Below are 27,418 nucleotides of genomic sequence, written 5' to 3' on the forward strand. Positions count from 1 at the left end.
CGGAGAGACCTTATTGCATCCTCCTAAAACGGGCCTACAGCAGCCCCGGAAGGACTGAATTCCCCACAAACCGCTCTTCCTCTCTCCTTTTTCAGCATGGAGCCCAATGGAGGAGACGTTGGCTGGGTTTCCCAGGGAAAAGGAAGGAAAAAGAGGAGGAAGAGGAAGGAAAAGGAGGAAAAGGGGCCGGAAGTGGTGGAAGAGAGGCTGCTGGAGGCGAGGTACCTCTTAAAAATGGAGCCTCCTGCTACAAGAGCAGTCTACCTCGTTTTATTGATTAATAATAAACTTTATATATATTATTACTATTAATATGAATAAATAAATTTATGTCATTTATTTATTATTGCCAGTATCAATAATAAATAAATAAAATTGATTTCTTCTCAATATTAAATAAAATAATTTATTTTATTGATATATTCTTATTATTACTATCAATATTAAAAATACATAAATAAATCTTATCTGTTTATTATCATTATTAACAATAAATTAGTTACTAAATATTAGTTATCATTATACAGTACTATTAAATTTACTTTATTTGTTATTATCAATAATAAATTTTATTCATTTATTATTGTTTTTGATATTAATAATAAAATATATTTATTATTATTTTATTATGTATCAATGTTATTTTATTTATTATTGTTATCAATATTAACTTTAAATATTTTATAATTATTTTATTGATTTATTATATTACTAATTATTTATTTTTATTATGATTATCAATGTTAACGATAAATAAATTCATTTTATTTTTTATTATATCAATAATAAATTTATTTTAATTATATCAATAATAAATAAATTTATGTTATTGTTTTCTTATGACTAAATGTTAACAATAAATCTATTTATTGATTTATTTATTACATCAGTAATAAATAAATTTATTTTATTTTATTGTTTTATTATGACTATCAATATTAACAATATATACATTTATTTCATTTATTTATTATATCAATAATAAATAAAATTATTTTATGGTTTTATTATGATAATTTATTTCATTTATTTATGATTATTATTATTATCATCAATATTAACAACAAATAAAAATCATTTTATTGATAATTTATTTTATTGATTTATTATACTAGTATATAAATAAATTTTATATTGGTTTATTATGATTATCAATGTTAATAAATAAATTTATATTATTTATTAATTATGTAAATAATAAATACATTTATTTATTGGTTTATTAGGATTATCGTTAACAATAAATAAATTTATATTATTTATTAATTATGTGATTGATAATTAAATTTATTTTGTTTTAATATGATTATCAATTTCAACAATAAATAAATTTATTTATTATATCAGTAACGAATAAATTTATTTTGTTTATTTATTATATCAGTAATCAATAAATTTATTTTATTTTAATAAATAAATTTATTTTGTTTATTTATTATATCAGTAATCAATAAATTTATTTTATTTATTATATCAGTATTGAATCAATTTATTTTATTGGTTACGATGATCAATGTTAACAATAAATCAATTAATTTTATTTATTAATTATTATTATCAATATTAACCATGAATAAAAAAATATTCACTTACTGCTAATAATAATAATACCAATAATCAATTTAAATGTTATTGATCTTTCAGTACAGAACTGCAAACATCAGACTTCTGGGATTCGGCAAAAAGTAAGCCATTTTGAAATTTGAATCTGTTGTGGGTTTAGGAACACGCAAATACCGAAGGAACCACACAGTCATTTATCCGTAAATGCTTCTTTCCCAGGAACCGTCTTGAAGCGCATCAGGGATCACCTGGTGCCACTCCCCACCTTCGAAAACCTGCACCTCGCACAACCCGAACCCCAGGAAAGCGAGGAAGGCCGCGGCTTGCATTGCGTGTGTTACGGCGCCGGCAGCTTCTCCTCTTGCGCCGCCGCGCGATACCAGATGGCCTTCCTGATGGCGCTCTTGGAGGAACTCCAGATCCCCCGCCATCTTTGTCGCGTCTTTGACCCGGCGTTCTCTGCCACGGAAGTCGGGGCCCTCGAACGCCTCGGTTTTGCCGTCGTCGCGGAAAACGAGGTTTGTTGTAAGAAGAGATTGATTACAGGGAAATCTGACCATAGAGTTGCGCTGGAGGACCTAGAGAGCGTTTGTAGGTCCTCCAGAGTCAGATTCTGGCAGACGTTGACCATAGAGTTGCACTGGAGGACCTAGATTCCTAGACAGGACGCCTCTCTAGGGGTTTGTAGGTCTTCCAGAGTTACTCTGTGGTCAAATTCAGACATTGACCATAGAGTTGCACTGGAGGACCTAGATTCCTAGACAGGACACCCCTCTAGGCGTTTGTAGGTCCTCCAGCGTTACTCTATGGTCAAATTCAGACGCTGACCATAGAGTTGCACCGGAGGACCCAGACGTCCTTCCTTCCGCAGGAAGGGAAGCGCCGCGTACACAGCCCGACCGTGTTCTACATGATCCACTGTGGCAAGGCCTTGTACAACAACCTCCTCTGGCGCAACTGGGGACCGGAGGCCCTCGCCAAGATGGCTGTCGTCGGGAACAGCTTCCGCAGTGTCGCGGAAAGGTAAACGGGCGTTAAAGGCGGCCATTTTGAGATGGCAAAACTCAAGTTGTTTGGCCTCGATTGTTTAGACTAGGAATAAATGGCTGCCGCCACTGCCATTTTGAAACATTCTCGAAATGGCCGCTGGATGTCGTGGCGTCGAAACGGCGGCCATTTTGAAATATTTTTCCCCTTTTTCTCCCCAAAAGGATGCCAAGAAGGACGTTCGAAAAGGAGTACGGCTACATCGCGAAGGTATACCTGCTGCGACGGGTTACGTCAATTTTTTTGTGCCACAGCGTTGCGCTCTTGGCGTTTGTCATCTGATCCTTCTTGCTCTTTCTGGTTTCACGTTCCAGGTTTCGCCCGCAACCGACGAAGCCGTGTTCCCGCCAGACCCGCGCTTCCAGGACGTGTTTAGCGACACCGCCGTCCATTGTTTCCCGGCATCGAAGCTGAGGGGCCTCCCGCCAGAAACGTGGACGTCACCAGAGGAACCCATTTATGAAACGGAGGACCTGGAGATCGTCCGGAAGGAGCCCTGACGCCTCCCTGCCAAAAGCGCGCGGGACGGAGGCCGGTCGGACGCCATATTTGCGTGGAAAGAAGGCGTGATGCTGCGGCGGAGAAGCTGAATACGATCGCCGTTTGGCTTAGTGCTGAATACTAGATACGGAAAATGACTGTAAACCGAATGTGTGACACTGCGGTGGCGAAGGAGAATATGATTGGGCAGATCAAAGGGTCAGTGTGACTGGGAAGGGTCCAGAAGGGTCAGGGGCCGCTCATATATATGTGTGCATATGTATGTAATAAATAAAAGCCCTAAACGAAAAATGCGAGAGTGGCTGCTATCTTTGCGAATTGACGCGAAGGAACCCAGGTCACGTTTGCATCACTCACTCACTTTATTCACCTTACGAAACCCCTCCGCGGGCGATACCGCACCATGGCGGCGTTGACGCCGGTCACTTGGCCATGTCGATGAGGCTCTGGAGGGAGGTGGGGACCCAGGTCTTCTCGCCTTGCACGAAAACGACGCCGCGGTCGATGTAGATGACGATGCGCCCGAAGGTGTAGAGTTGCTTGCCCTCGTGGCGCTTGCCGATGACCGGCATGAAGACGATGTTGTGCTCCTCCGCCTTCGCCTGGATCAGGTCTTTGAAGTTCATGGGCACCGCGCCGCTGCCGCCGGACGCCATGCCGATGCCGCGCTGTGCCATGTTCTCTGCATCGCGTCGTTCCTGCATGGCCTCATACTGGAAGTCCTTCTGGCGCTCGGTGTGCGTCAGGTAGGCAATGTTCTCCCTCGCACCAGGCTGCAGGTAGCCCCCTGGAAAAGACCAAAGAGTTGCGCTGGAGGAGCCATAAAGGTCTAGTAGAGCATCCTCTCTAGGAATCTCTAGGTCTTTCAGTGCCACTTTTAGTTAAAGTTGACCAGAGAGTTGCCCTGGAGGAGCCACAAAGGCCTAGTAGAGTGTCCTCTCTAGGTCTTTCAGTGACACTTTTAGTTAAGGTTGACCATAGAGTTGCTCTGGAGGAGCTACAAAGGCTTAGCAGTGTCCTCTCTAGGAATCTCTAGGCCTTTCAGTGCCACTTTTAGTTCAAGCTGACCACAGACTTGCGCTGGAGGGCCTAGAGAATATTCCCTGGGAATATAGAGGTTTGGGTCCCTCTCTAGGAATCTATGTCTTCCTGTGCCACTCTGTCGGACACTGACCAGAGTTGCACTGGAAAGCCTAGAGGATATTAGAGAAAGCACTTGTCTAACTCCCTGGGAACAGACAAATTCAGGTTCCTCTCTAGGAATGTCTAGGTCCTCCAGTTCAACTCTATGGTCAATACCTGCCAGATGTTCTTTCTAGGACCCTCTAGGTCCTCCAGAGCATCTCTGGTCAGCATCGGCCAGACACTGACCACAGACTTCTAAAGGAGGACGTAGCAATGCCTAGAGAAGTGTCCTCTCTAGGAACGCCTAGGTCCTCCAGGGCAACTATAGTCAACATTGGGTTCAAACCTTCCTGATATAACCATAGAGAACCACAGAGTTGGGAGGGAGCCCAAGAAGGGCCGTCTGTTCCAATGCCCTGCCATGCAGGAACTCTAAAACATGGAGGTCCATAGAGAAACCCCGCTCGCCGCTGCTGCCACCGTGTTTACGTACCGACGCTGGAGGAGACTGCGCGGTTCATGATGTCCAGGGCCTCATTGAACTTCTCCTTGACGGACGGGTGCGCCAGGACCTGGTCCGAGAACATGGACTTCCACCCGAGGTACCATTTTGTGATCTCCTCGTAGTTGGGGTTGTTGCTCAGCCAGCAGCAGAGGACCTGCAGCCATTTTGGGAAGAAGTGCTTCTCCAGGAGGGAGACCAGGCTGGAGGCCGAGACCATGCCTTCCCAGTCCGTCACCCAGAAGAAGGCATCCATGTGCTGCTGGTGTGGGTTGATGACCAGTTCGTTCAGGCACAGACCTGTTGTAAACGTATATGTGTATTTTCAAAACGGCCTCCAGTTCTCCGAAGCTCCCTCCGTCCCTCAAAATGGCCTCCTATTCTCTCGAGTGGCAGAAATAAAGCTCTCTCTATCCCTCAAAATGGCCTCCTATTCTCCAAAGCTCGCTCCGCCCCTCAAAACGGCCTCCTGTTCTCTGAAGCTCGCTCCGTCCCTCAAAACGGCCTCCTGTTCTCCGAAGCTCCTTCCGTCCCTCAAAATGGCCTCCTGTTCTCCGAAGCTCCCTCCGTCCCTCAAAATGGCCTCCGATTCTCCGGAGCGGCAGAAACAAAGCTCTCTCCGTTCTCAAAATGGCCTCCCCGCTGACCCCAGAGCTTCGTCCATCCCTTCATCCACTCACCCAGCTTGGGGACGATGTTCTTGACCATGAAGGCCTCCCAGGACCCCGGGGTAAAGACCTCCTTCCAGGGCTGGAGGATGAGCTTGGCGGAGGCGTCACTGGGGTGCCACTTCTGGAGGGCGTTGGCCAGCTTGTTGCGGATGGGCGAGTAGAGGGGCTCCAGGCGTGAGCGCATCAGCGGCAGCCACGGGTGCAGCCACGAGTGGATCGGGACCGTGTCCGTCAGCGGGTTCCAGCTCTCCACCTTCCGAGACCATAGAGAAGAGAGAAATCGCTGTTGAATGGGTCGTGATTCTGCAGCAAATGAGGCCAATACGATTCCGTACTGAATTAAATAGGAGCAGAGATTCCAAGACCTCCATAGGAATCACTAGGCCTTTCAGTGTCACTTTTAGTTAAGGTTGACCATAGAGTTGCTCTGGAGGAGCCACAAGGGCCTAGCAGAGCATCCTCTCTAGGAATCTCTAGGCCTTTCAGTGCCACTTTTAGTTAAAGTTGACCATAGAGTTGCCCTGGAGGAGCTACAAAGGCCTAGCAGAGTGTCCTCTCTAGGAATCTCTAGGTCCTCCAGTGCATCTCTGTGGTCAACATCCAACAGACACTGACCATAGAGCTGCAATGGAGGAACTACAAAGGCCTCTAGGAATCTCTAGGTCCTCCAGTGCAACTCTATGGTCAATATCTGCCAGACATATGACCATAGAGTTGTGCTGGAGGAGCTATAAATGCCTCTCTAGGACTCCATAGTGCAACTCTAAGGTCTACGTCCGACAGACACTGACCATAGAGTTGCGCCGGAGGAGCCGCGAAGGCTTCTCTAGGAATCCATAGGTCCTCCTACCTCCTTCTGGAGCTTTGGGAAGATGAGCTGGTCAAGGATGTTCTCCAGGATCCAGACAGGGATGATGTGCGCCCAGGCGTCCAAGAAGTCCACCATTGCGATGCAGTTCCGTGGCTGCCAGGCTGCCACCACGCTCCGCACACAGGGCATCCACGTCTCCCACATCAACCTTGCGCAGGGGAGGAAGGAGAAAGACATTGGCAGACTTAATTCTCAGTAATGGAAGCCGGGATCGTGTTCGCCTCCTGCGCCACAGTGTCACGCCAAGCAGGCTCACCTGTGGAAGGCGTCCGAAGAGAGGTCCTGGCCGCCGTGGGAGAGGAGCCGGTCGTTCTCCAGGAGGGTCTTCCATTTTGAGAGGATTTCGGTTCCGTAGGTACAGTCCTGGAAGGAAGGAAGGAAGGAAGGAAAAGGAAGTGAGGGAGGAGGAAGAGAGAATGAAAAGGTGGATGAAAGAAGGAGTGAGAGAAGGTGAGAAAAGAAGAAGGGAAGAAAGGGAGAGGGAAAAGAGGGAAGAGGAAGAAGGGGATGAAAGGAGGAAGAGGGTGTGAGAGGAAGAGGAAGAGAGAAGGAGGGAGTGAGAGAAGGAGAGAAGAGAAGAAGGGAAGAAAAAGAGAGGAAGAAAGAGGGAAGAGGAAGAAGAGGAAGAAAGGAGGAAGAGGGTGTGAGAGAGGAAGAGGAAGAGAGAAGAAAGAAGGAGGGAGTGAGAGGAGGAGAGAAAAGAAGGAATAGGAAGAGGAGGAAGTAGGGGCTGAAAGAAGGAGGGAGTGAGAGAAGGAGAGAAAGGAAGGAATAGGAAGAGGAGGAAGAGAAGGAAGAACAGGCAGAAAGGAGGGAGTGAGAGAAGGAGAGAAAAGGGGAAGAGAAGAAGGGAAGAAAGGGAAAGGAAGAAAGAGGGAAGAGGAAGAAGAAGAGGAAAGGAGGAAGAGGGAGTGAGGGAGAAGAAGGAGGAAGAGGAGGAAAGAAAGAGGAAGTGAGGGAAGAAGAGAAAAGAAGAAGGGAAGAAAGGGAGTGGAAGAAGAGGATGAAAGGAGGAAGAGGGAGGGAGAGAGGGAGAGGAAGGAGGAAGAGGATGAAAGAAAGAAGACAAAGAGGGAGTGAGAGAGGGAGAGGAGGTTAAGATGAGGAGGAGGAAGAGGAAGGGAAAAGGAAAGAAGGGGAAGAAGAGGATGAAAGAAGGAAGAGAAAGAGGGAATGAGAGAGGAAGAGGACAAAAGTAGGGGGAGAAGAGGATGAAAGGAGGAAGACAAAGAGGAAGTGAGAGGGGAAGGAGGAAGAAGGAGGGAAGAGGATGAAAGAAGAGGAGGAGGAAGAAGAGGGAGTGAGAGAGGAAGAGGAGGGGAAGATGAGGAGGAGGAAGAGGGAGGGAAGAGGAAGAAAGAAGGGGAAGTGGAAGAGGATGAAAGGAGGAGGAGAGGAAGAAGAGGAGGAGGAAGGGGAAGGAGGAGGAAAGTGAATGAAAGAAGGAATAAGGAAAGCAGGTAGAGGAGGAAGAGAGGGAAGAGGAAGAGGAAGTGTTACGTGTGGCCTACCTTGAGGGGGTCCCACTGGCGGAAGTGCTCCCTGACGAGGGGGAAGACGATGGCGACGGCCAGGTCCACGCGGTCGGCCATGCGGTACTCTTCATAGTAGCGCTCCTGGAGCGTCTCGAAGACACGGGCGCACTCCGCCAGCGTCAGGGGGTCGGCGCAGGAGGGCCGGGAGCGCCGCTCGCACTCCTCCACCAGCGACAGCACCTTGCTCAGGTTGCGGATCTCGCCCTCTTCGCGCTCCAGGGACGCCGATGTCTTCTCGATCTCGTGGCCCAGGGCCACCACCACGTCGCGCTCGTACTGCAGCTGGCGGTCGTTCTGGATGATCTCCTGCTCCGTCAAGTCGATCAGCAGCTGCAGGTTGTGCTCCAGCTCCGGCAAAGAAAAACATGGCGGTGGCACTGACTTGGCGTCTTTGCCCGGCGCAGATGGCATCTGTGCGCCGTCGTCCGGCACGTTGTGCTTCTGGCTGATCTGGCTGTAGCTGTAGTAGACCTTCTGCTCGCGGCCGGTCATGTCAATCACCTTCGGAAAGAAAAAAACGGGGGGAAAATTTTTCGTCCTCGTCCTCCATCCAGCTGCGAGCGTTTTCGAGCGGCATTGGCATCGGAAGGAAGGAAATGGCTGGAAAAGACCGCTGTTCCTCCCTCAGCTTCACTCCTGTTTTTATATAATTTATTATATTTATAATAAAAATATGCAATTATATTTTATATAATTTTATAATAAATTATATAAAATATAATTATAATTGAATATTTACATTATAAATGTAATAAATTATGTAAAATATATTTATAATTGCATATTTATATTGTAATAACTTATGCAAAATATAATTGAACATTTATATTATAATGTAATAAATTGTAGAAAATATAATTATGATCGTATATTTATATTGTAATAAGTTATATAAAATATAATTATACTCGTATATTTATATTATAAATGTAAAAAATTATATAAAACAATTATTATATATTTATATTATACAATTTAATAAATTATATAAAATAATATATTATAAATCTAATAAATTATATAAAATTTTAATATATTTATATTAAAATATAATAAATAACATAAAATATGTGTATTTATATTATAAATCTAATAAATTATATAAAATATAATTATAATTGTATATTTATACTATAAAGTTATATATAATTATATTACAAATGTAATAAAATATAAAATACAATTATAATTATTTATTTATATTATAAATGTAATAAAGCATACAGAAATTGTAATTACACATTATATCTTTATACTTATATTATAAATACAATATAATATATAATTTATAATTATACATTATAATTATAAATCATAAATTTATATTTATATTACAAATATAATAAAATTATATAAAATATAATTATAATTATATATTTATATTACAAACGTAATATATAAATCAATTATTTATATACAATTTATTATATTTATATTTTTATTTGCCGGCTATGTTTCATTATCATTTAACATTAAACCTGCGTTAAACATGTGTTTTTCGGGAGATTGCTGCCTCACCTTGACTTGTGCTGCTTCCTTCTGCGGCGCGGAGAGCTGCTTCCCGGCGCGGCCCTTCGCCTTGAGCTCCTCCACCGTCTTGTAGGCGTACTTTGGCTTCTTCTTCCCGCCGGAAGGGTCCTTGCGCCATTGGCTCAGCTCCTTCCGGAAGTCCTGCAGGATCCGGGTGCAAGAGAGACGAGCGTCAGCGCCGGGAAAATGTGGCAAGGGCGCCTCTCTAGGAATCTATGGCCGCTACTCTATGGTAGGCGTTGACAACCATAGAGTTGCACTGGAGGACCGACAGATGGCCATAGAGGACTATTAAGCTGTACCTCTTCTGCCTCTTCGTCCGAGTCGGCGACGGGAAAGTCCTGCAGGGACTGCGCAGTCCGCTCCGATCCGTACGCGCCGATGGCTGCCTTGCCCTTCCTCTGCTTCGCCTCAATGGGGTTGATGATCCCTGCGCAAAGAGCGGAGGCAGTTAACACGCGTTTGCTGGACACCCCACCGGTCACTCCTCTCCAGGAGGAAGGAGAACAGGAGCCATGGCTGGACAATGGGCCCAGGACGGGACCCCACTGGACGCTCTACCGGTCACTCTTCTCCAGGAGGAAGGAGAAGAGGAGCCATGGCTGGACACTGGGCCCAGGACGGGACCCCACTAGACGCCCCACCGGTCACTCCTCTCCAGGAGGAAAGAAAAGAGGAGCCATGGCTGGACACTGGGCCCAGGACGGGACCCCACTGAACGCCCCACCGGTCACTCCTCTCCAGGAGAAAGGAGAAGAGGAGCCATGGCTGGACACTGGGCCCAGGACAGGACCCCACTGGACACCCCACCTGTCACTCCTCTCCAGGACGAAGGAGAAGAGGAGCTATTGCTGGACACTAGGCCCAGGACAGGACTCCACTGGACGCCCCACCGGTCACTCCTTACCTTGGGCATTCTTCCCCAGGCCCCTCCCAGGGACGTAGCCCATCTTCTGGAGCAGCTTCTGGCCGATGCCCTTCGTGTGGCGTTCCCAGCTTCCGAAGTCCAGGAAGCCCTTGGTCCCTCCAACGAAGCCCTTCTGGCTGGGCCTGAAGTTGCCTCCCTGGGAGAGGAATAGAAAGACTCTATGGTCAGAGACACGCCAGGCGTGTCCTCTCTAGAAATCTCTCGGTCCTCCAGGGCAACTCTATGGTTCCCTCGGACTGGGCCCTAAAACAGTACGACAAAAGACCCACTAAACTGCTAAAGCCATACCCACCGTCTTCAGCTTCTTCGGGATGAAGGGCTTGGCAGCGGCCTCCTCCTGTTTCGCCGGCTTCTCACCCGCGTCCGAGTCCTCGTCTGTTGTCTCATCTGCCGCGGCCACCGCAGGTTTCTTCAGCCCGGCGCTGATGAAGTTCACCGGGGCGGAGTAATCGCGCGACCTGGATTCATAGATACAGAAATCAACCATAGAGTTGCGCCGGAGGACTAGCAAATGCCTAGAGAAGTGTCCTCTCTAGGAATCTGTAGGTCCTCCGGCACAACTCTATGGCCCAAACTGACCATAGAGTTGCACCGGAGTCTATAAATGCCTAGGAAAGATAGTGAGATAAAAGGAAATGAAAGAGAGAGGGAAGGAAGGAAGGAAGGAAGGAAGGAAGGAGAGAAGAGAGGAAATGAAAGAGGAAGGAAGGAGGGAAGGAAGGAAGGAAGGAAGGATAAGGAAGGATAGTGAGAAGAAATGAAATGAAAAAGGGAGGGAAGGAAAGAAGGAGAGGGAAGAGAGGAAATGAAAGAGGAAGGAAGGAAGGAGGGAAGGATAAGGAAGGATAGTGAGAAGAGATGGAATGAAAGAAGGAAGGAAGGAAGGAAGGAAGGAAGGAAGGAAGGAAGGGGGAAGCATAGTGAGAAGACATGTCCCTCGTGGCTGGCGGCCCGGGGGGGGGGATGCGGTGCTAACTATGTTGCACCGCATAATTAATACATCTTTAAGAGAGGGACAATTTCCATCTAAATCAGGGGTAGGCAACCATTTTGAGCCGGGGGCCGGGTTGCTGTCCCTCAGACAACTGGGGGGCCAAAGCCAAAAAATAAATAAATAATTTTTTAAAAAATAATTAAATAAATAAATAAACCAGGACAGATGTAGGATAAAATTTTCAAATGGAGGACACATTTTTTAAAAAATTGGGGGACACGCAAAAAAATTGGCTGATTTTTAAAAAATGTTAATATAAATGCATGTTTCGGAGGCTTCTATAGACAGTTGTCCCCCTTGCCTGCCGCTTGCCCCCCCTTGCCTGCCTCCTCCTGATAGGCCAAAGGCTCCGGCAGCAATCAGCGGCAGGACCAGCCTGGGACCAGTCCCAAGGCCTTGCCGGGTCGCATCTGGCCCGCGGGCCGCAGGTTGCCTACCCCTGATCTAAATTAAAATTAGCAGTGGTTAAACCCCTGCTAAAAAAAACCCTCTCTAGACCCCCTGACTTATAACAACTACCGGCCTATATCGCTGCTGCCATTTTTGGGGAAGGTGATCGAGAGAGTGGTCGCCTTCCAGCTTCAATCGATCTTGGATGAAACGGATTTTCTGGACCCATTTCAAACCGGCTTCCGGGCGGGCTATGGAGTTGAGACTGCCATGGTCGCCTTAGTTGATGATCTCCGTCTGGGCATGGACAGGGGAAGCGTGTCCCTGTTAGTGCTTTTGGACATCTCAGCGGCCTTCAATACCATTGACCATGGTATCCTTCTGGAACGCCTGAGGGAGTTAGGTATCGGAGGCACTGCGCTCCAGTGGTTCCGTTCCTACCTCTCGGGTAGATTCCAGATGGTGCAGCTGGGGGATGTCTGCTCCGATAAGAGGGAATTTACATCTGGCGTCCCTCAAGGAGCCATTCTGTCTCCCATGCTATTTAACATTTACATGAAACCGCTGGGAGAGATCATCCGGAGACACGGGGCGCGGTGTTATCATTACGCTGAGGACACCCAAATATGTTTCTCTGTGTCCCCGACTGATGCAGTGACTAGGGATGGTATCTCTCCTCTAAATGCCTGCTTGGAGTTGGTAATGGGCTGGATGAGGGAAAACAAACTCAGTATGAATCCAGAGAAAACGGAAGTACTGGCGATAGGTTCCCCGGGTCTGGGTGGTGAGATTTGCCACCCGGTCCTGAACGGGGTCACGCTCCCCTTGAAGGACTCGGTTCGCAGCTTGGGAGTGCTCCTGGATTCGTCGCTCCAGCTAACATGTCAGGTGGATGCGACGGTCAGGAGCGCTCGTTATCAGCTTCGGCTGATACACCAGCTGCGTCCCTACCTGGACGGGAGAGACCTTGAAACTGTAGTACATGCTCTGGTAACCTCTCGATTGGATTTCTGCAATGCGCTCTACATGGGGCAACCCTTGTACCAAACCCGGAAGCTACAGTTAGTGCAGAATATGGCAGCGAGAGTGGTCGCTGGTTGTTCCAGGTCTGACCATATAACACCCATCTTGAAAAATCTTCATTGGCTGCCTATTCGCTTCCGGGTTCAATATAAGGTGTTGGTAATGACCTATAAAGCCCTAAATGGCTTGGGCCCAGGGTACTTAGAGGACCGCCTCTCCCCATATAATCTGCCCCGCACACTCAGATCAACAGGGAAGAAATTGTTGGAGGTCCCAGCGACATGCTATGCGAGGACCTCACAGAGGGCATTCTCTATCGTGGCCCCTAGATCTTGGAATAGTCTCCCAGATGAGCTCCGCTCCACCACATCCTTAGCTCTTTTTAAAAAGAATCTGAAGACGTATTTCTTCTCCCAAGCCTTCCAACCGTGAAAAATCTTTTCCCCTTATCCCTTTTCAGTGATGACCCTGGAATGTATCTATCGACTTCCCCCTCTATCTGGCCCTTTTGTTGTTACTATTATTATGATGTTTTTAATGCTGTTTTTAATTGATTTTATTGGAATGTTCTTATACATAATTGTTCGCCGCTTTGATCAAATTTTGGAAAAGCGGGTTACAAATAAACTATATTATTATTATTATTATTATTATTAAAATGAAGGAGGGAAGGAAGGAGAGAAGAGAGGAAATGAAAGAGTGAGAGAGGGAAGGAAGTATAAGGAAGGATAGTGAGAAGAGATGAAATTAAAAAGGGAGGGAAGGAAGGAAGGAGAGGGAAGAGAGGAAATGAAAGAGGAAGGAAGGAAGGAAGGAGGGAAAGGGAAGAATAGTGAGAAGAGATGGAAGGAAGGAAGGAAGGAAGGAAGGAAGGAAGGAAGGGGGAAGCATAGTGAGAAGAGATAAAATGAATGAGGGAAGGAAGGAGAGAAGACAGAAAATGAAAGAGTAAGAGAGGGAAGGAAGGGTAAGGAAGGATAGTGAGAAGAGATGAAATGAAAGAGGGAGGGAAGGAAGAATAGTGAGATAAAGTGAAATCAAAGAGAGAAGGAAGGAAGGAAGGAAGGAAGGAAGGAAGGAAGGAGAGAAGAGAGGAAATGAAAGAGTGAGGGAAGGATAGTGAAGGAGGGAAGGAAGGAAGGAAGGAAGGAGATAAAAAGGAAGGAGGAAGGAAATGAAAGAGAGAGGAAAGAGATGAGGAAGGAAGGATAGCGAGAAGAGATGAAATGAAAAAGGGAGGGAGGGAAGGAAGGAAAGATAGGGAAGGATAGTGAGAAAAGAGGAAATGAAAGGGATGGATGGATGGATGGAAGGAAGGAAAGATAAGGAAATAGTGAGACGAGATTAAATGAAAGAAGAAGGGAAGGAAGGAAGGAAGGAAATGAAAAAGAGTGAGAATATATCTCATTTGGTCCTCCAGTGTAATGCTGGCCCCCAAAATGGTGTACCGTTTGCCGCCAAAGCTGGGCCGCTCGTCGTCGGAGTCGCGCTCAGCCCACACGCCGTAGGTGGCCTCCTCCTTGGTCTGCCAATGGCGCTGGCGGTTGGGGTTGAACTCGTTCTGCAGGTCCCAGTCTGTGATTTCGAACTTCTCCATCTCCACGTCGTCATCGCCACAGACGCCTTCACACAGCGCGGGGTCACTCTTCCCGTAAAGGTGCGAGAGCGACATGGTGCCGGAACAGAGGAAGAAGACGCTGAAAGCGAGGAGGAGAGAGAGGATTAATGGTTTAAAATTTAAATTATAATTGTTTATATGCATATATATATATATATATGTATATGTATATGTATATGTATATATATGATATATTTTATATAAACTACAATTATATATATTATAATTACATTATAATTTAATTTTATATATACTTTAAAATACAATTTAACTTAAAATATAATTTATAATCATATATAATTTAATTATATATAATTTAAATTACACAATTACATTTAATTATATAATTAAATCATAATATACACACACGCACAATTAAATATTTATATGCACACACACACATATATAATTAAATTATAGATAAATTATATATAAACTATAATATTATATTATAATATAATTTTATATATGCTTTAAAATGTAATTTACAATATATAATTTAATTATATATATATATATATATCCTATAATTTAAGTCACCTTTCATGAACCTGAGCTTCTTAAATTAAAACTTTAACTTCTTAAATTATTATATATAATTAAAAATACAATTATATATAAAATTATATATAAAATATGTGTATAAATATATATAAAATATATAATAAAATTATATGTAATTTAAAATATGTGTATAAATATATATAAAATATATAATAAAATTATATGTAATTTAAAATTTGTCTAAATATATATAAAATATATAAAAATTATATGTAATTTAAAATATGTGTATAAATATACATAAAATATATAATAAAATTATATGTATAAAAATATATATGTGTGTATATATATATATATATATATATATATATATTTAAAGTTTATTTAGAATAAGATATAACAAATAAAGAATAAAGAAAGAATAAGAAACCATATAATTATACTAAACATTAACTATACAAACGAACTCTTGATGGACAAACATATATTTACATAAGAGCATCAATATCATTATCTTTCTAGTTCTTCTTCCTTTACATTTGGATATTACTGCATGTTGTAAATTACTTGTTTACTCCTATTATATGACCTGACATGCTAAGTTCTCATGGTATCTTTAAATTCTTCCATTTAGTATCAATCTTTACTGTTATTTAAGTATGTATTATATCCTTTTCCTCAAAAGTTTTTAAAACACACCACTCTTTTTCCAGACTTTCTTTTGATTTTCCTTTTACTAAAGCAGATAATATGTCCATGTTTCTGGCTTCATATAGTCTAGTCAGCCATTCTTCTGTGTTTTCCAATATTGTGCAAATAATATTCTAGCACATGTAACCATGTATAAAATAATTCTATTGTACTTTGCATTTTTTACATTGTGGGTCATGTTCAATAAGAATAAATGTAGTTCGAAAGGGATGTTTATTTCCAGAATGCGTTCAATTGTTTCATGGATCATTTGCCAAAATTCTCTAGCTTTAGCGCATACCCATACGGTAGAAATTTCCCTCTGGTTTCTCACATTTCCAACACTTGATGTTGCCAGTTTTATAGATTTGATGTATCTTTTGAGGGGTTAGATACCACCTGTATAACATTTTAAGGTAGTTTTCTTTGTAATGTTGGCAAAGCATAAATTTATTGGTTCCTTTCCACAATTTCTCCCATTTTTTTTGTATCCTGTGCCCATCTTATCATACTATGCTAAATGATTTCATTTTCAAGATCTCTCTCTTTTAATAGCTTACAATACTTGGCTATATGTTTCCCTTGTTTATCCATCACTATTTTATCTATTTCATTGTTGTCTGTGGTCAGACCAGGTGTTTCATTATCTATCTTAAAGCGACTCTTTAGTTGGTTATATAAAAACCAGTCTAGCATTTTTCCTTTCTCATTTAGTTCTTCGTACGTTTTCATAGTATATTTCCCTTCTGATTTATTAGTTCTCCATATCTTAACCATTGCGAATTTTTGTTTTTTATTCTTCCATAGTATGCTTCTTGTAAAGACACCCATGGGGGAATCAACTTATAAAATTGTTGTTTCACTTTGTACCACACCTTTAATAATGATCTTCTTACAATGTGATGATTGAAAATATTATTGTCTTTAGGCTTTATATACCACATATATGCATGAATTCCCAAACTTAGATTAGAGCTTTCCAAGTTCAGCAAATTCTCATCTTTCATCATAATACATTCTTCTATCCAGTTAAGACAGGTAGCATAATAGTATAGCTCAGGGGTAGGCAACCTGCGGCCCGCGGGCCGGATGCGGCCCGGCAAGGCCTTGGGACCGGCCCCAGCCTGGTCCTGCCGCCGATTGCCACCAGGGCCTTTGGGGGGCAATTGTCTATAGAAGCCTCAGAAACATGCATTTATATTAATATTTTTTAAAAAATCAGCATTTTTTTTGGCGTGTCCTCCATTTTTTTTTAAAAAGTGTCTTCCATTTGAAAATTTTGTCCTACATTTGTCCTGGTTTATTTATATATTTAAATTTTTATTTTTTATTTTTTGGCTTCGGCCCCCCAGTTGTCTGAGGGACAGCAACCTGGCCCCCAGCTCAAAAAGGTTGCCTACCCCTGGTATAGCTCTTCTAATAGTTGCAAATAGGAATTCCCAATCTACTTGGTCAAAGGCTTTTTCTGCGTTGAGCAGAATACAAGCTAATTTTTGTGAGAGATATGGGTCTATAGTTTTTAATTTCCAAAGGGTCTTTATCTCCTTTTGGGATAACTGTTATTAATGCTTCTTTCCATGTTTCGGGAATCCCATTATTATGTATCTCATTAAAAATTTGCTTAAGTGGTTCTGTCGATACTTCCTTTAATTTTTTATAGTATATAGCCGATAATCCATCAGGACCTGCACCTTTCTCCAATTTTTGTTTTTGGATCGCTTCCAAAATTTCTATATTTGAGATGTCTTTATTTAAGTCTTGTTTATGATAATCCTTGATTGGTTTAATGTTCTGTTTAAGTATTGCGCAATTTTTATTTTCTTACTTTCTATTTCTGTTTTGTCATCATATAGTTCTTTGTAGTAGCTTATGAATTTTTCTATAATCTCACTTTGCGTAGTGTATTATCTTTTATATTACGTTAATGATTTTCTTCTCTTTAATTTTTTTAATCTTTTGTGCCAATAACTTTCCACCTTTGTTTCCACTTTGAAAGTTGCGTTGCTTAATTATTCTCAATTTTGTCGCTATTTCTTTAATAGCTAATGTTTTCAGTTTTTCTTGTAAAATTTCCACTTCCAGCTTTATTTTCTTGTCCCCTTCTTCTTTCCATTCCTTCTCTTTTTGTTTCAACTTGGTCTGTAGTTGCAATTCTTCTAGTTTCTTTTCTTTTCTTTGTTCTGCATTCATCTTGATAAATATACCTCTGGCTACCGCTTTACTTGTGTCCCATATCGGGTTTATTGATAAGGCCTCTGTTATGTTTTCCGTGAAGTACCATCGCATTTCTTCTTTCACTCTATTTATCACTTTCTCATCATTTAATAGATCAGCATTTAATGTCCACGTCAATTTCTTTTCTTGTATATTCATAACAATAGGATTGTGATCAGAGATCGGTTTTCCCAAAATTTCAGAAGATTGTATGTATGGAAGCAGAGATTTAGATGCTAAGAATAAATCAATTCTTGAAAAAAAAATTTGTGCATCTGGGGGAAAAAAGTAAATTCTCTTGTTTGTCCATATTTATGTCTCCAAACATCTGAGAGAGCTAACTCTTCCATCATATAAAAAAGGTCTTCTGTAATTTTCCCTTAGTTTTCTTAATATTTCTTTCTGTCATGGATTTTCTGTCGATTTTGGGATTTATTACTGCATTAAAATCTCCCAGAAGGAAAATATTATCATATGTAAATTCTTGGATTTTTTTATGTATGTTTGAGAAGTAGTTTTCTTTATTTTCGTGGGGTGCATATATTCCTATTACTAACATAACTAAATTTCTTAATTTAACTTCCACAGCGAGAAAGGTTCCATTGTTGTCGCAAAAGATTTCCCTGGAGTTAAATTTTTTATTAATATATAATGCTACCCCTTTTTTTCTCTTATTAGTTGTAACATGTTCCAAGTTTCGGGTTTCTTAAATATTTTTTTTCTTCTGTTTTAATTTTTGTTTCCTGAATACATATGATATCTCCTTTGAGCTTTTCAAGTTGATGAAAAATTATGCTTCTTTTATATTTGGAGTTTATCCCTTTTACGTTCCAAGAAATTATTTTAGTTGTCATTGCGGTTGTCTGGTTTTTATTTATTTATTGTTATTATTATTATTTTTAAATATTGTTCCACCCCTTCCACCCCTTTTTTATTTTTTCTCTTAGTGCAAATATTTTCTCAATAATCAATACAATTCTAGCCAAGTAAATAGATTTTTACTTTGTTGGCTCTTGATTCCAAGTCAACAGGTCAATTTCTGTTCTTTCTAGTGAATTAAATCTTCCCACTTCTTGCTCTTTGTTTGTTTGTTTTTCTGGGTCTTTATTTTTGCTTGGTTTACATTCCTTCTTTGAATGCTCTCTTTCTGTTCTTTTTCCTTTGCTGTCTTCATAATCCTTTTTGAGCTTTGCCTCTATTTCGTTAGCTTTTTCTAGAGTATCTATTTTGTGTCTTTTCTGTTGATAAAAAAAGGTTAATCCTTCAATCCTTTCCTATCTAAAATCAATGTTTAGATTTTTCAAAAGTCAAGTTAAGGGTTTGTATTTCTGTCTGTTCAGCATTATGTCTTTAATAAACAAACAAACAGACAGTCGGGCCACCAGCATCTTTCCTTAATCATTAATCACATAAACACAGAATATATGCTGGTGTACTCAACAACGCCGACCAACAGCACAATAAATAGTCTGCTATTCCTCATTACAAATTACACCAATAAATTCCTCTGATATGCCTCTTATCAGTAAATCCACATTTCCTTAACTTTCCCCCATTTCTTTTGAAAGTGTTGCTCTGATTTCCCATTAATCAGCATTGTCAGTTTATCCATTATCATCAGATCATGTAGTTTTAGAGACCAGTCCTCCAGCATATGGGTATTCCCACCTTTCCAATATCTTGCAATAATTAAGCGAGCAGCCGTGACCATGTAAAGCAAAGTGCCAATTTGATCTTGATTTAATTTGCCTTCCACATCATCTGTAATGTTCAGTAAGAACAATTTAGGGCTGATCTTAAATTTTGTTTGCAGTGTATTCTGCATTTTAGTGTGTAATGCTTCCCAGAACTCCTTTATCTCCCTACATAACAACCACATATGGAAATAATTAGCATTTTCTTCCCCACATCTCCAACAGTTATTGGGCTTATTACTGTTCTTCATCTTTGACAGTTCAGCTGGTGTCAAGTGCCACCTGTAAAATAGTTTATAAAAGTTTTCTATCAAGTGGGCACTTTTGGTAAACTTCTGAGTTTTCCCCCATGCTTTCTCCCAGGTGTTAAGGGGTATTTGTTCCCCAATGTCTCTCATCCACCTTATCATACAGTTTTTTTTACAGTTTCTTCATTTAACTCAATGTTTAACAGGATCTTATAAATTCTTGATACCACGTATCGAGTCTCTGAATTTTAACAAGCCTTAGCTTTCTGCTTTTCAATTCCACGTCTTTATTTCTTGTGCTATATTACTTGTTTGTTATATTTTAGTCTTCTGATAATTTCCCCTTTTATATACACTGTTATGCTTTTCCTTTATTATTATTATTTATTATTAACCTTTATTTATAAAGCGCTGTAAATGTACACAGCACTGTACATACAATCTTTTTAATTAGACGGTTCCCTGCCCTCAGGCTTACAATCTAAAAAGACATGACATAAAAGGAGAAGGGAAAGGTGGTGGGGCTAGTAGGCTAATACAGTGGAACCTCGGGATACGAAATACCCGGGTTACGAATTTTTCGGGACCCGAAAAAAACCCATAGGAAATTATTGATCCGGGTTACGAAAGTTTTTTCGGGTCCCGAAAAAACTTTTGGTGCTTTTCGGCGCGATTTTACACCAAATCGCGGCTTTTCCCCATTAGCGGCTATGGGGATTCGGCTTGCGAAAGCCGTTCGGGTTACGAAAGCGGCCGCGGAACGAATTAATTTTGTAACCCGAGGCTCCACTGTACATATAAAGTACATAGCAATACAGGAAATGGTTTGATAAAACAGGCACCAAAAGAACATCAAATAGCAAGCGACAATTATGCAATGCCTAGGAACACTTCTCTGAACAGGATGGTCTTCAACTCTGTTTTGAAGCTGGTTAAAGAAGTGATGGCTCTTGTTCGGGGGGGGGGGGGGGGAGAAGGTTCCAGGAGTGAGGGGCAGCGAGTGAAAAGGGGCGAATCCGAGATGGGGCAGAGGAAATCCTGGGCAGGGATAGCCGACCTTGACTACCAGAAAGGAGGGCCCGAGTGGGAAGGTGAGGAGAAAGAAGGTCTGGTAAGTAAGGAGGGGCCAGTCCATGGAGGGCTTTAAATGTCGACAGCAGGAGCTTATACTGAATGCGGAAAGGGAGGGGGAGCCAGTGAAAGGATGCCAACACAGGAGAGATGTGGTCAGAGCGGTGGGTGGAAGTGATAATGTGTGCAGCTGAATGCTGGACAGAAATTAAAGGACAGAGGTGAGAAAGAGGAAGCCCAGCCAGGAGGACGTTACAGTAATCAAGTCATGAGACCACTAGGTTCTATGCTTCTTTTCTTTCTGTGTATCTCAGTCCGTTCTTTGTTTCTCACCAATCGTCTCTCACTCCGTGTTGCACTCCTTGTTGCACTCTTTCCTTCTGTATCTCTTTCTTTCCTTTTGTGTGTCTTCTTCTATTCCTTGCCTCTGGTATCCCCTTCATCAGTGTTTACACTCCTTCAATGTCTTACTTTGTCTCTTTGGTTTTTTATTCTTTATTCCTCACCTCTCGCTCCACGTTTCCTACACTCCTTCCGCGTCTCCCACTCTCTTTGCACTTCTGTCCGTTTTTTAGCTCTCCTGTTACGCATGCGCTCTTTGTCCTCTCTCGCTTCCTCTCAATCCCCTTCTGTTCTCTATTCCACCTCGCGTTTTGATCTTTCTTAGTGCGCGTTCCTTCTGTCCCCTCCTTTCCTTTGCGTGTCCTCTCACTTCTCCTTTACCGCACTTCGTTGCTCACGTCCCCCTCCTTCCTCTCTGCATGTCTCCGTTCCTCTCCATCTCCATCTTTTCTCTCCGTGTGTCCAGGTCACCCCTCACTTTCCTCCCTCCGCCGCGTGTGCCCTTGTCGCACACGCCTCTCCTTTTCACTCTGCGCACCTCTGTTACTTTTCTCTCCTTGTTCTCCCGTCTTGCCCCTTACTTCACAGTCCTTCACCTGCATGTGCGCGCTGTTTACCTTTCCTTTATCCCTCTTACCACAAACTGCTCAAAAATGTTGTTTTATCAGTTTGCTTAACAGTCTATCACAATTGTTCTCCAAACCTATTTATTACTCTGTAGCTTTGGCTTCAAATTCTAATGTTATTCCTGCTTTTGCTCCTTCAGCTCTCCTTTTTTATTCCATTGCCCATTCCATATTTTCCCATTGCCTCTGCCTTTTCAGCGCTCTCTGTAAGTTACAGTCCAATTACCAGAGGCTTGTGTCCTAGGCTCAGCGTTTTAGTCCTTTTCACCAGGTGGTGGTTGTTTCAATTATCAAGATTAAAGGAGTCTTCCAAAAACAGATTCAGTTTTGTTTTTTTAGCTTTTTCTGAACAATGTTTTTTAACCATGAGAGTCCAGGAGTATCTAAAGAGGTAAGTAAATCCAAATGTATATTTGCTTACATATGTAGCTCAGTTGTAGCTTTTCTAAGTACAGCAGGCTTCTTCCCCCGTAATTAATACGGTTACAGCAGCAGGAGTCCACAACTCTGCAGTCCAAAGATTCACCCTTATGGGTTTTCTTTTGGACCCCGCCTTGAGTTGCAAGGTTATTCTTATATCACAATAAGAATATGGACGGGTAAATTGCAACCCCATTCCACCTAGAACTGTTGCTGTGATAGTTAGGGCAGAGAGCTGATCTACCCCATGTCCTTCTCAGTTGCCTCCCGCACCGGAAGTCATATATATATGTATAAATATATATAAAATATATAATAAAATTATATATAAAATATATAATAAAATTATATGTAATTTAAAATATGTGTATAAATATATATAAAATAGATAATAAAATTACATATAATTTAAAATGTGTATAAATATATATAATAAATATAAAAATTATATACAATTTAAAATACAATTGTGTGTATATATATATATATATATATATATATATAATAAAATTATATTTAATTTATAATTGCATATAAATATATAAAATATATAATAAAACTATATTTAATTTTATTATATATTTTATATATATTTATATGCAATTATATTTTAAGTTAAATACAATTTAAATTATTTTTTAAATTAATTTTTATAAGCTTTTATACAACACACCATAAACACAACATAAATACAACACATTAACATTCACAATACACCTACACTACATTGACATGTCTACACCTACACACAGACAGACAAATACAGTGGTGCCTCGGGATACGAAATGACCGCGTTACGAAATTTCCGGGATACGAAAAAGTTGGATTGGAAAAAACTGTTCCGGGTTACGAAATATTTTTCGGGTTACGAAATTAATTTCGGCGCGAAATTCAAATGCTATAGGCTTCCAGCGCTAACGGAAAGCCTTTTCGGGTTGCGAAATGTATCGGGTTACGAACGGCGCCGCGGAACGAATTAATTTCGTAACCCGAGGCACCACTGTACTACATTCTATGTATTCTTTTAACTTTGTTTCATCTGAAACTATCTCCTTATACCACTGCTTCGTTCCTGTGTCCTGTTACTTCAGAAAAAGAATATAGATAAGACAAAACATAAACTGTCTCTCTTGACACTTTTTTTAAAAACACAACTAACATAAAAACCAGTACTTCCTGCTACTTGCATTTTTCTTAAGATCCTAATGATTTTGTATTGTAATATCTTAACCTATCTCTCAAAGTTCCCCCATCTAACATAAAAGTTAACTATTTTTATTCACAAATAATTCTGTGTTTTCTATCTAACATATTACCATGCTTAAATTTCAGAGATATTAATTATCTAAAACTAAGTTAACTAGCTTAGCTTTCGTGTTTTAATTCTCTAGGTAAACCTTCTATATGTTTCACTATAGGGGATCTGCTTCTATTATTTTAATCTCTACACATTATTTACTTAAAACTATAAGTAATTATCACATATAGGCTACTGCTCTCAGTTTCTAATTTTCGCTTTATATGCCTTTACTGTATTCTCCATTTTCTTTACATTTCTATGCTTCCCGGCCTCTCTTCTTTTCCTTCTTCCTCTTCTTCCTCTCCTTCTTCATCGGATTGTGGATCACTTTTTTTAAGCTCTCTTTTGTATTTTTTGATGAAGTCTTTCATTTTCATTATAGAGTTTATTTTAAATATTTCCTTTTTAAATCTGAATATTACGCCTTCCAATCTGTCCCAACTGTAAATAATGTCGTTATCTTTCAACAGATTAGTCAGTGGTTTGTATTCGTACCGTTTTTTAAGAATTCTAACTGGGATGTCTTTGTATATAATCAAGTCCAGTCCTTCCACTTCTAAATTTTGTTCGTAGCTTAACTGTATTATCTCGTCTCTTATCTTTTTTCTCGTGAAATAAACGACCATGTCCCTCGGAAGGTTCTTTTGTCCGGCCTTCTTTGAATTTATCCTAAACAATTTATTGATTTCCCACTGAAATTTTTCTTGATCCATTCCAATATAATTTGCCAATATAGACGTTAAATATTCATATAAATCCTCATTTTCCCTTTCTTTCAGGCCTCTGATTTTAATACAATTTCCCCTTTGCTTCAAATCTTGTAAGGCCCGTTCATCGAGATCCTTTTCATAGTTTTTTTCTATTTCAGTCACGTTTTTATTAATTTTGTCAGTTTTCCCCTCTATTTTGTGTACATTTTTCTCCATCTGCTTTATGTCGTCAGTTGCTTCCCCTAATGTCTCCTTGATCTCCTTTAATTCCGATCTGATCTCCTGTCGTATTTCTTGTTTAATTTCCTTCCTCATCGCCGCCATGTCTCTTTTCATTGCATTAATGTCCTCTTTCATATCAGTGTATAAGGATTTTAGTTCCTCTAATAATGTTGTTTGTTCTGAGGTTTTTGGGTTAATCTCTGTGGAGTTTCTTCTTTGCTGGTTTAAGTCTTTTGCCCTCCTTGTATTCATTTTGCTTATATCTTTCTTTCTCTGGGTCTTTTGCTGTTGTTTCTTTTCCTGCTGTCTTTTCTTTTCTCTTCTTCTTCAACTTAGTCACCTTCTTTCTTTCCACTCCTTACAGCGTTATCGCAGCTTCAACCTTGAGTATTCTATTCCCTTCTGTCCTCCTGTTTCTCCTGGCCTTTGCTGCTGTGCCTTTTCTACTGCCTGATTCTCTATCTCCGACTTGGCCACCTTCTCTCTTTCCGCTCCTCTCACCACAGTCACAGCTTCGACTTTGGGCGCTTTATTCCCCTCTGTTCTCCTTAATTCCCCGGACCTTTGCCGCTGTGCATTTCCTGTTGTTTTGTCCTCTTACCTCCAACCAGGTCTCCTTTCTTTTCCAGCTTACTCTATGTCTCTCTCACTGCTTCTCACGGCGCTTTATTCCCCTCTGTCCTCCTTGTTTCTGCAGCCCTTTGCTACTGTACCTTTCCTGCTGTCTTTTCTCCCTTCTTCGACCTGGTTTCCTTTCTCACTTTCCGCTCCTTTCGGCACTGTGTACTTCTTCAACCTTGATTTCTTTATTCCCTTCTGTCCTCCTTGCTTCTCCAAGCCTTTGCTGCTGTGCCTTTCCTATTAATTTCCTCCTTCTTCAACCTAGTCTCCTTCTCTTCCGCTCCTTTCGGCACTATCACAGCTTCAGCCTTGGGCACTTTATTCCTCTGTCCTCCTTGTTGCTCCGGTGCCTTGCTACAGTGCCTTTCCTGCTGTCTTTTCTTCTTTCCTCGACCTGATCTCCTTCTCTCTCTCAGCACAGTCACAGCTTCAACCTTAGGCACTTTATTCTCTTCTGTCTTCCTTATTTCTCCGGACTTTTGCCGCTGTGCCTTCCCTGCTATTTTGTCTTCCTTCCTCCAACCCGGTCTCCTTTCTTTTCCAACCTGCTCTCAGTCTCTCTCACTGCTTCTCAGAGCGTCCAGACCCAGCCGCGTTCTCTCCCTCCTCACAGTTCCCCAGCTGTTTCACTTTATGCTTTGCAGCAGCTGCCGGAGTTAAATTTAACTCCTGCCTTGTTCTGTTTGTTTTCAATTTAAATTATGTTTTAATTTCTCCCCCACAGTTCCTTTTCTTTTCTTATTAAGAACAAAAATTAGTTCAGTTCACTCACTTTTAGTATTCCATTTCAGCTCTTTAGCTTCTTATTATGGGGGTTCTTCATGAAGATATTCTTGTAGTTCAAAAAGCAAGCAACAATTCGTCGTTTCCTTATTTTATCTTTGTAGTTTTACATTTTAAAATAAATTGGTGGCGGCTCTTGTGCCAAAAAGGCTCCTCTCACTGGCGTCGACTGCTCTAATACCTCCTCTTCTTTTGCCCCTATGGGCACCCGAGAGACCAGGGTTCCCCAGCGGAGCAGCGTCCTGGAGGCAAGCAGAGCCTCTTCGCCCAAGCAATGCCTTGCTTGAGGTTTTTCCGGTCCACGTTGATATCAGCGGAGCGCGGAATCCACCGGTGAGGGCGGACGAACTCTCAGGAGCTCCCTGAGTTTGCGTCCAGCGAGCTACCGTTCCAACCCAGAAGACCCACAATTTAAATTATAATTATCTATAAATATATACAAAATATATAATAAAATTATATACAATTTAAAATACAATTTATCTCATTTTATTCATTACAGCAAAAATTAATAAAACAATTTTATATATAATTTAAAATGAAAGTTAATTTAAAATATAATTAATTAAAATATAATGATAATATATTATTATTATATAACCACACGATGCATAATGTTTATAATTCATTTATATCGATTGATTAATTAATTAAAATTAAAATAATTATTTTAATAATTATTATATTGTTATTATTATTATTATAATTAATAATAATTAATAATAATGAAGTCACTTTAAGGGCATAAGCCCTTAAAGTGACATAATTGTTATTAATTATTATTAATTATTATTATAATTATACATACATATATATATATATGTATAATTAGCTCGTAAATATATAATATGTTAAATACAAAATGTAATTTAAAATACAATTAGTTAACTATATAGTACCCCTATTTAAAAATAGACCCTTTAGTCCTCATGAAAGTAGCAATGAGGAAGATCATAATTAATGCAATTAATGCCAATTAATACCAATCAATGGCCCCGGCCCCAGGGTCGTCATGGCAATCTCTTAACCCTCCCCAAAACTCTTATTTACCCCTTTATTTACTTACTATTCCCCCCCTTTCCTTTCCTTCTGCGTTGAAAGCAAGCTTTTACCACACTCAAAACACTACTTCCGTGTACAATGGCGCTACTTCCGGTTCGTCTCAGCGGCGACGGCGCCTGGCTGAGGCGCAACTTCCGGCAAATGCGTTGCCGCTCTGGTTTTTTTCCCCTCGGTTACCTCCATTGATGAAAACGGAGACGCAAAATGGCGGGCGGATAAAAAGTGCCGCTCTAGCCCTCGGCCTCTATGATAATGGAGGACCAAATAGCAGTGTGTGGTTAAAAGCAACGATAGGCTTGAGGGCCGCTCTGGTTTTCGTCTCGGTGACCCAGGAGGACTGAAGTTTATGAGGGAATGAATAGGTAACAGAGGGAAAACAAAATGGCGGGCGGGGAATAGCCGCAGTTTTGGCCGCTCTGGCTCCGCGACTCTATGATCATGAAGGGGTGAATTGAGTGAGGTGAGAAAATGAAGGCCCCTGAGCATGTGCAGACGATGTTATTTAAAGATGAGGGATAGCTGAGGGCATTTTTTGAGCCACAAAACGCCATTAAATTTGTTGGTTTCCAGAGTAAAAATGTCTGTGAAAAGTTGCTGAGGTAAAAAAACC

The 27,418-nt window shown here is 41.0% G+C and overlaps 2 protein-coding genes across 4 annotated transcripts; one reads left to right on the forward strand and one right to left on the reverse strand.

Moving 5' to 3' along the window:
• Positions 1–17: 17 nt before the first annotated feature.
• LOC149290133 (SRR1-like protein) lies at positions 18–3,402 on the forward strand. The gene is made up of 6 exons (XM_089490036.1): positions 18–221; positions 1,645–1,685; positions 1,783–2,081; positions 2,435–2,586; positions 2,775–2,820; positions 2,925–3,402. The coding sequence occupies exons 1-6, from the start codon at positions 97–99 to the stop codon at positions 3,108–3,110; spliced, it is 849 nt and encodes a 282-aa protein (XP_089346162.1). The 5' UTR covers positions 18–96; the 3' UTR covers positions 3,111–3,402.
• Positions 3,403–3,449: 47 nt separating this feature from the next.
• LOC149290134 (tuftelin-interacting protein 11-like) lies at positions 3,450–26,886 on the reverse strand. 3 transcript variants are annotated; one of them, XM_089490019.1, is made up of 12 exons: positions 26,813–26,886; positions 14,129–14,377; positions 10,566–10,731; positions 10,253–10,409; positions 9,648–9,775; positions 9,334–9,486; positions 7,792–8,316; positions 6,537–6,643; positions 6,260–6,428; positions 5,419–5,662; positions 4,730–5,038; positions 3,450–3,898 (listed from the first exon to the last, which is right to left on the reverse strand). In XM_089490019.1, exons 2-12 carry the CDS (start codon positions 14,350–14,352, stop codon positions 3,534–3,536), a joined length of 2,547 nt encoding a protein of 848 aa, XP_089346145.1. In that variant the 5' UTR covers positions 14,353–14,377; positions 26,813–26,886; the 3' UTR covers positions 3,450–3,533. The 3 variants fall into 3 exon arrangements, with proteins under 3 accessions (XP_089346145.1, XP_089346146.1, XP_089346144.1); XM_089490020.1 differs by lacking the exon at positions 26,813–26,886 and adding an exon at positions 25,736–26,166; XM_089490018.1 differs by lacking the exon at positions 26,813–26,886 and adding an exon at positions 21,056–22,387.
• Between the last annotated feature and the right edge of the window lie 532 nt (positions 26,887–27,418).

Source organism: Sceloporus occidentalis, unplaced genomic scaffold, assembly GCF_023333645.1.
Source record: "Sceloporus occidentalis isolate IW3139 unplaced genomic scaffold, rSceOcc1.0.p SCAF_41, whole genome shotgun sequence".
NCBI lineage: Eukaryota > Metazoa > Chordata > Lepidosauria > Squamata > Phrynosomatidae > Sceloporus > Sceloporus occidentalis.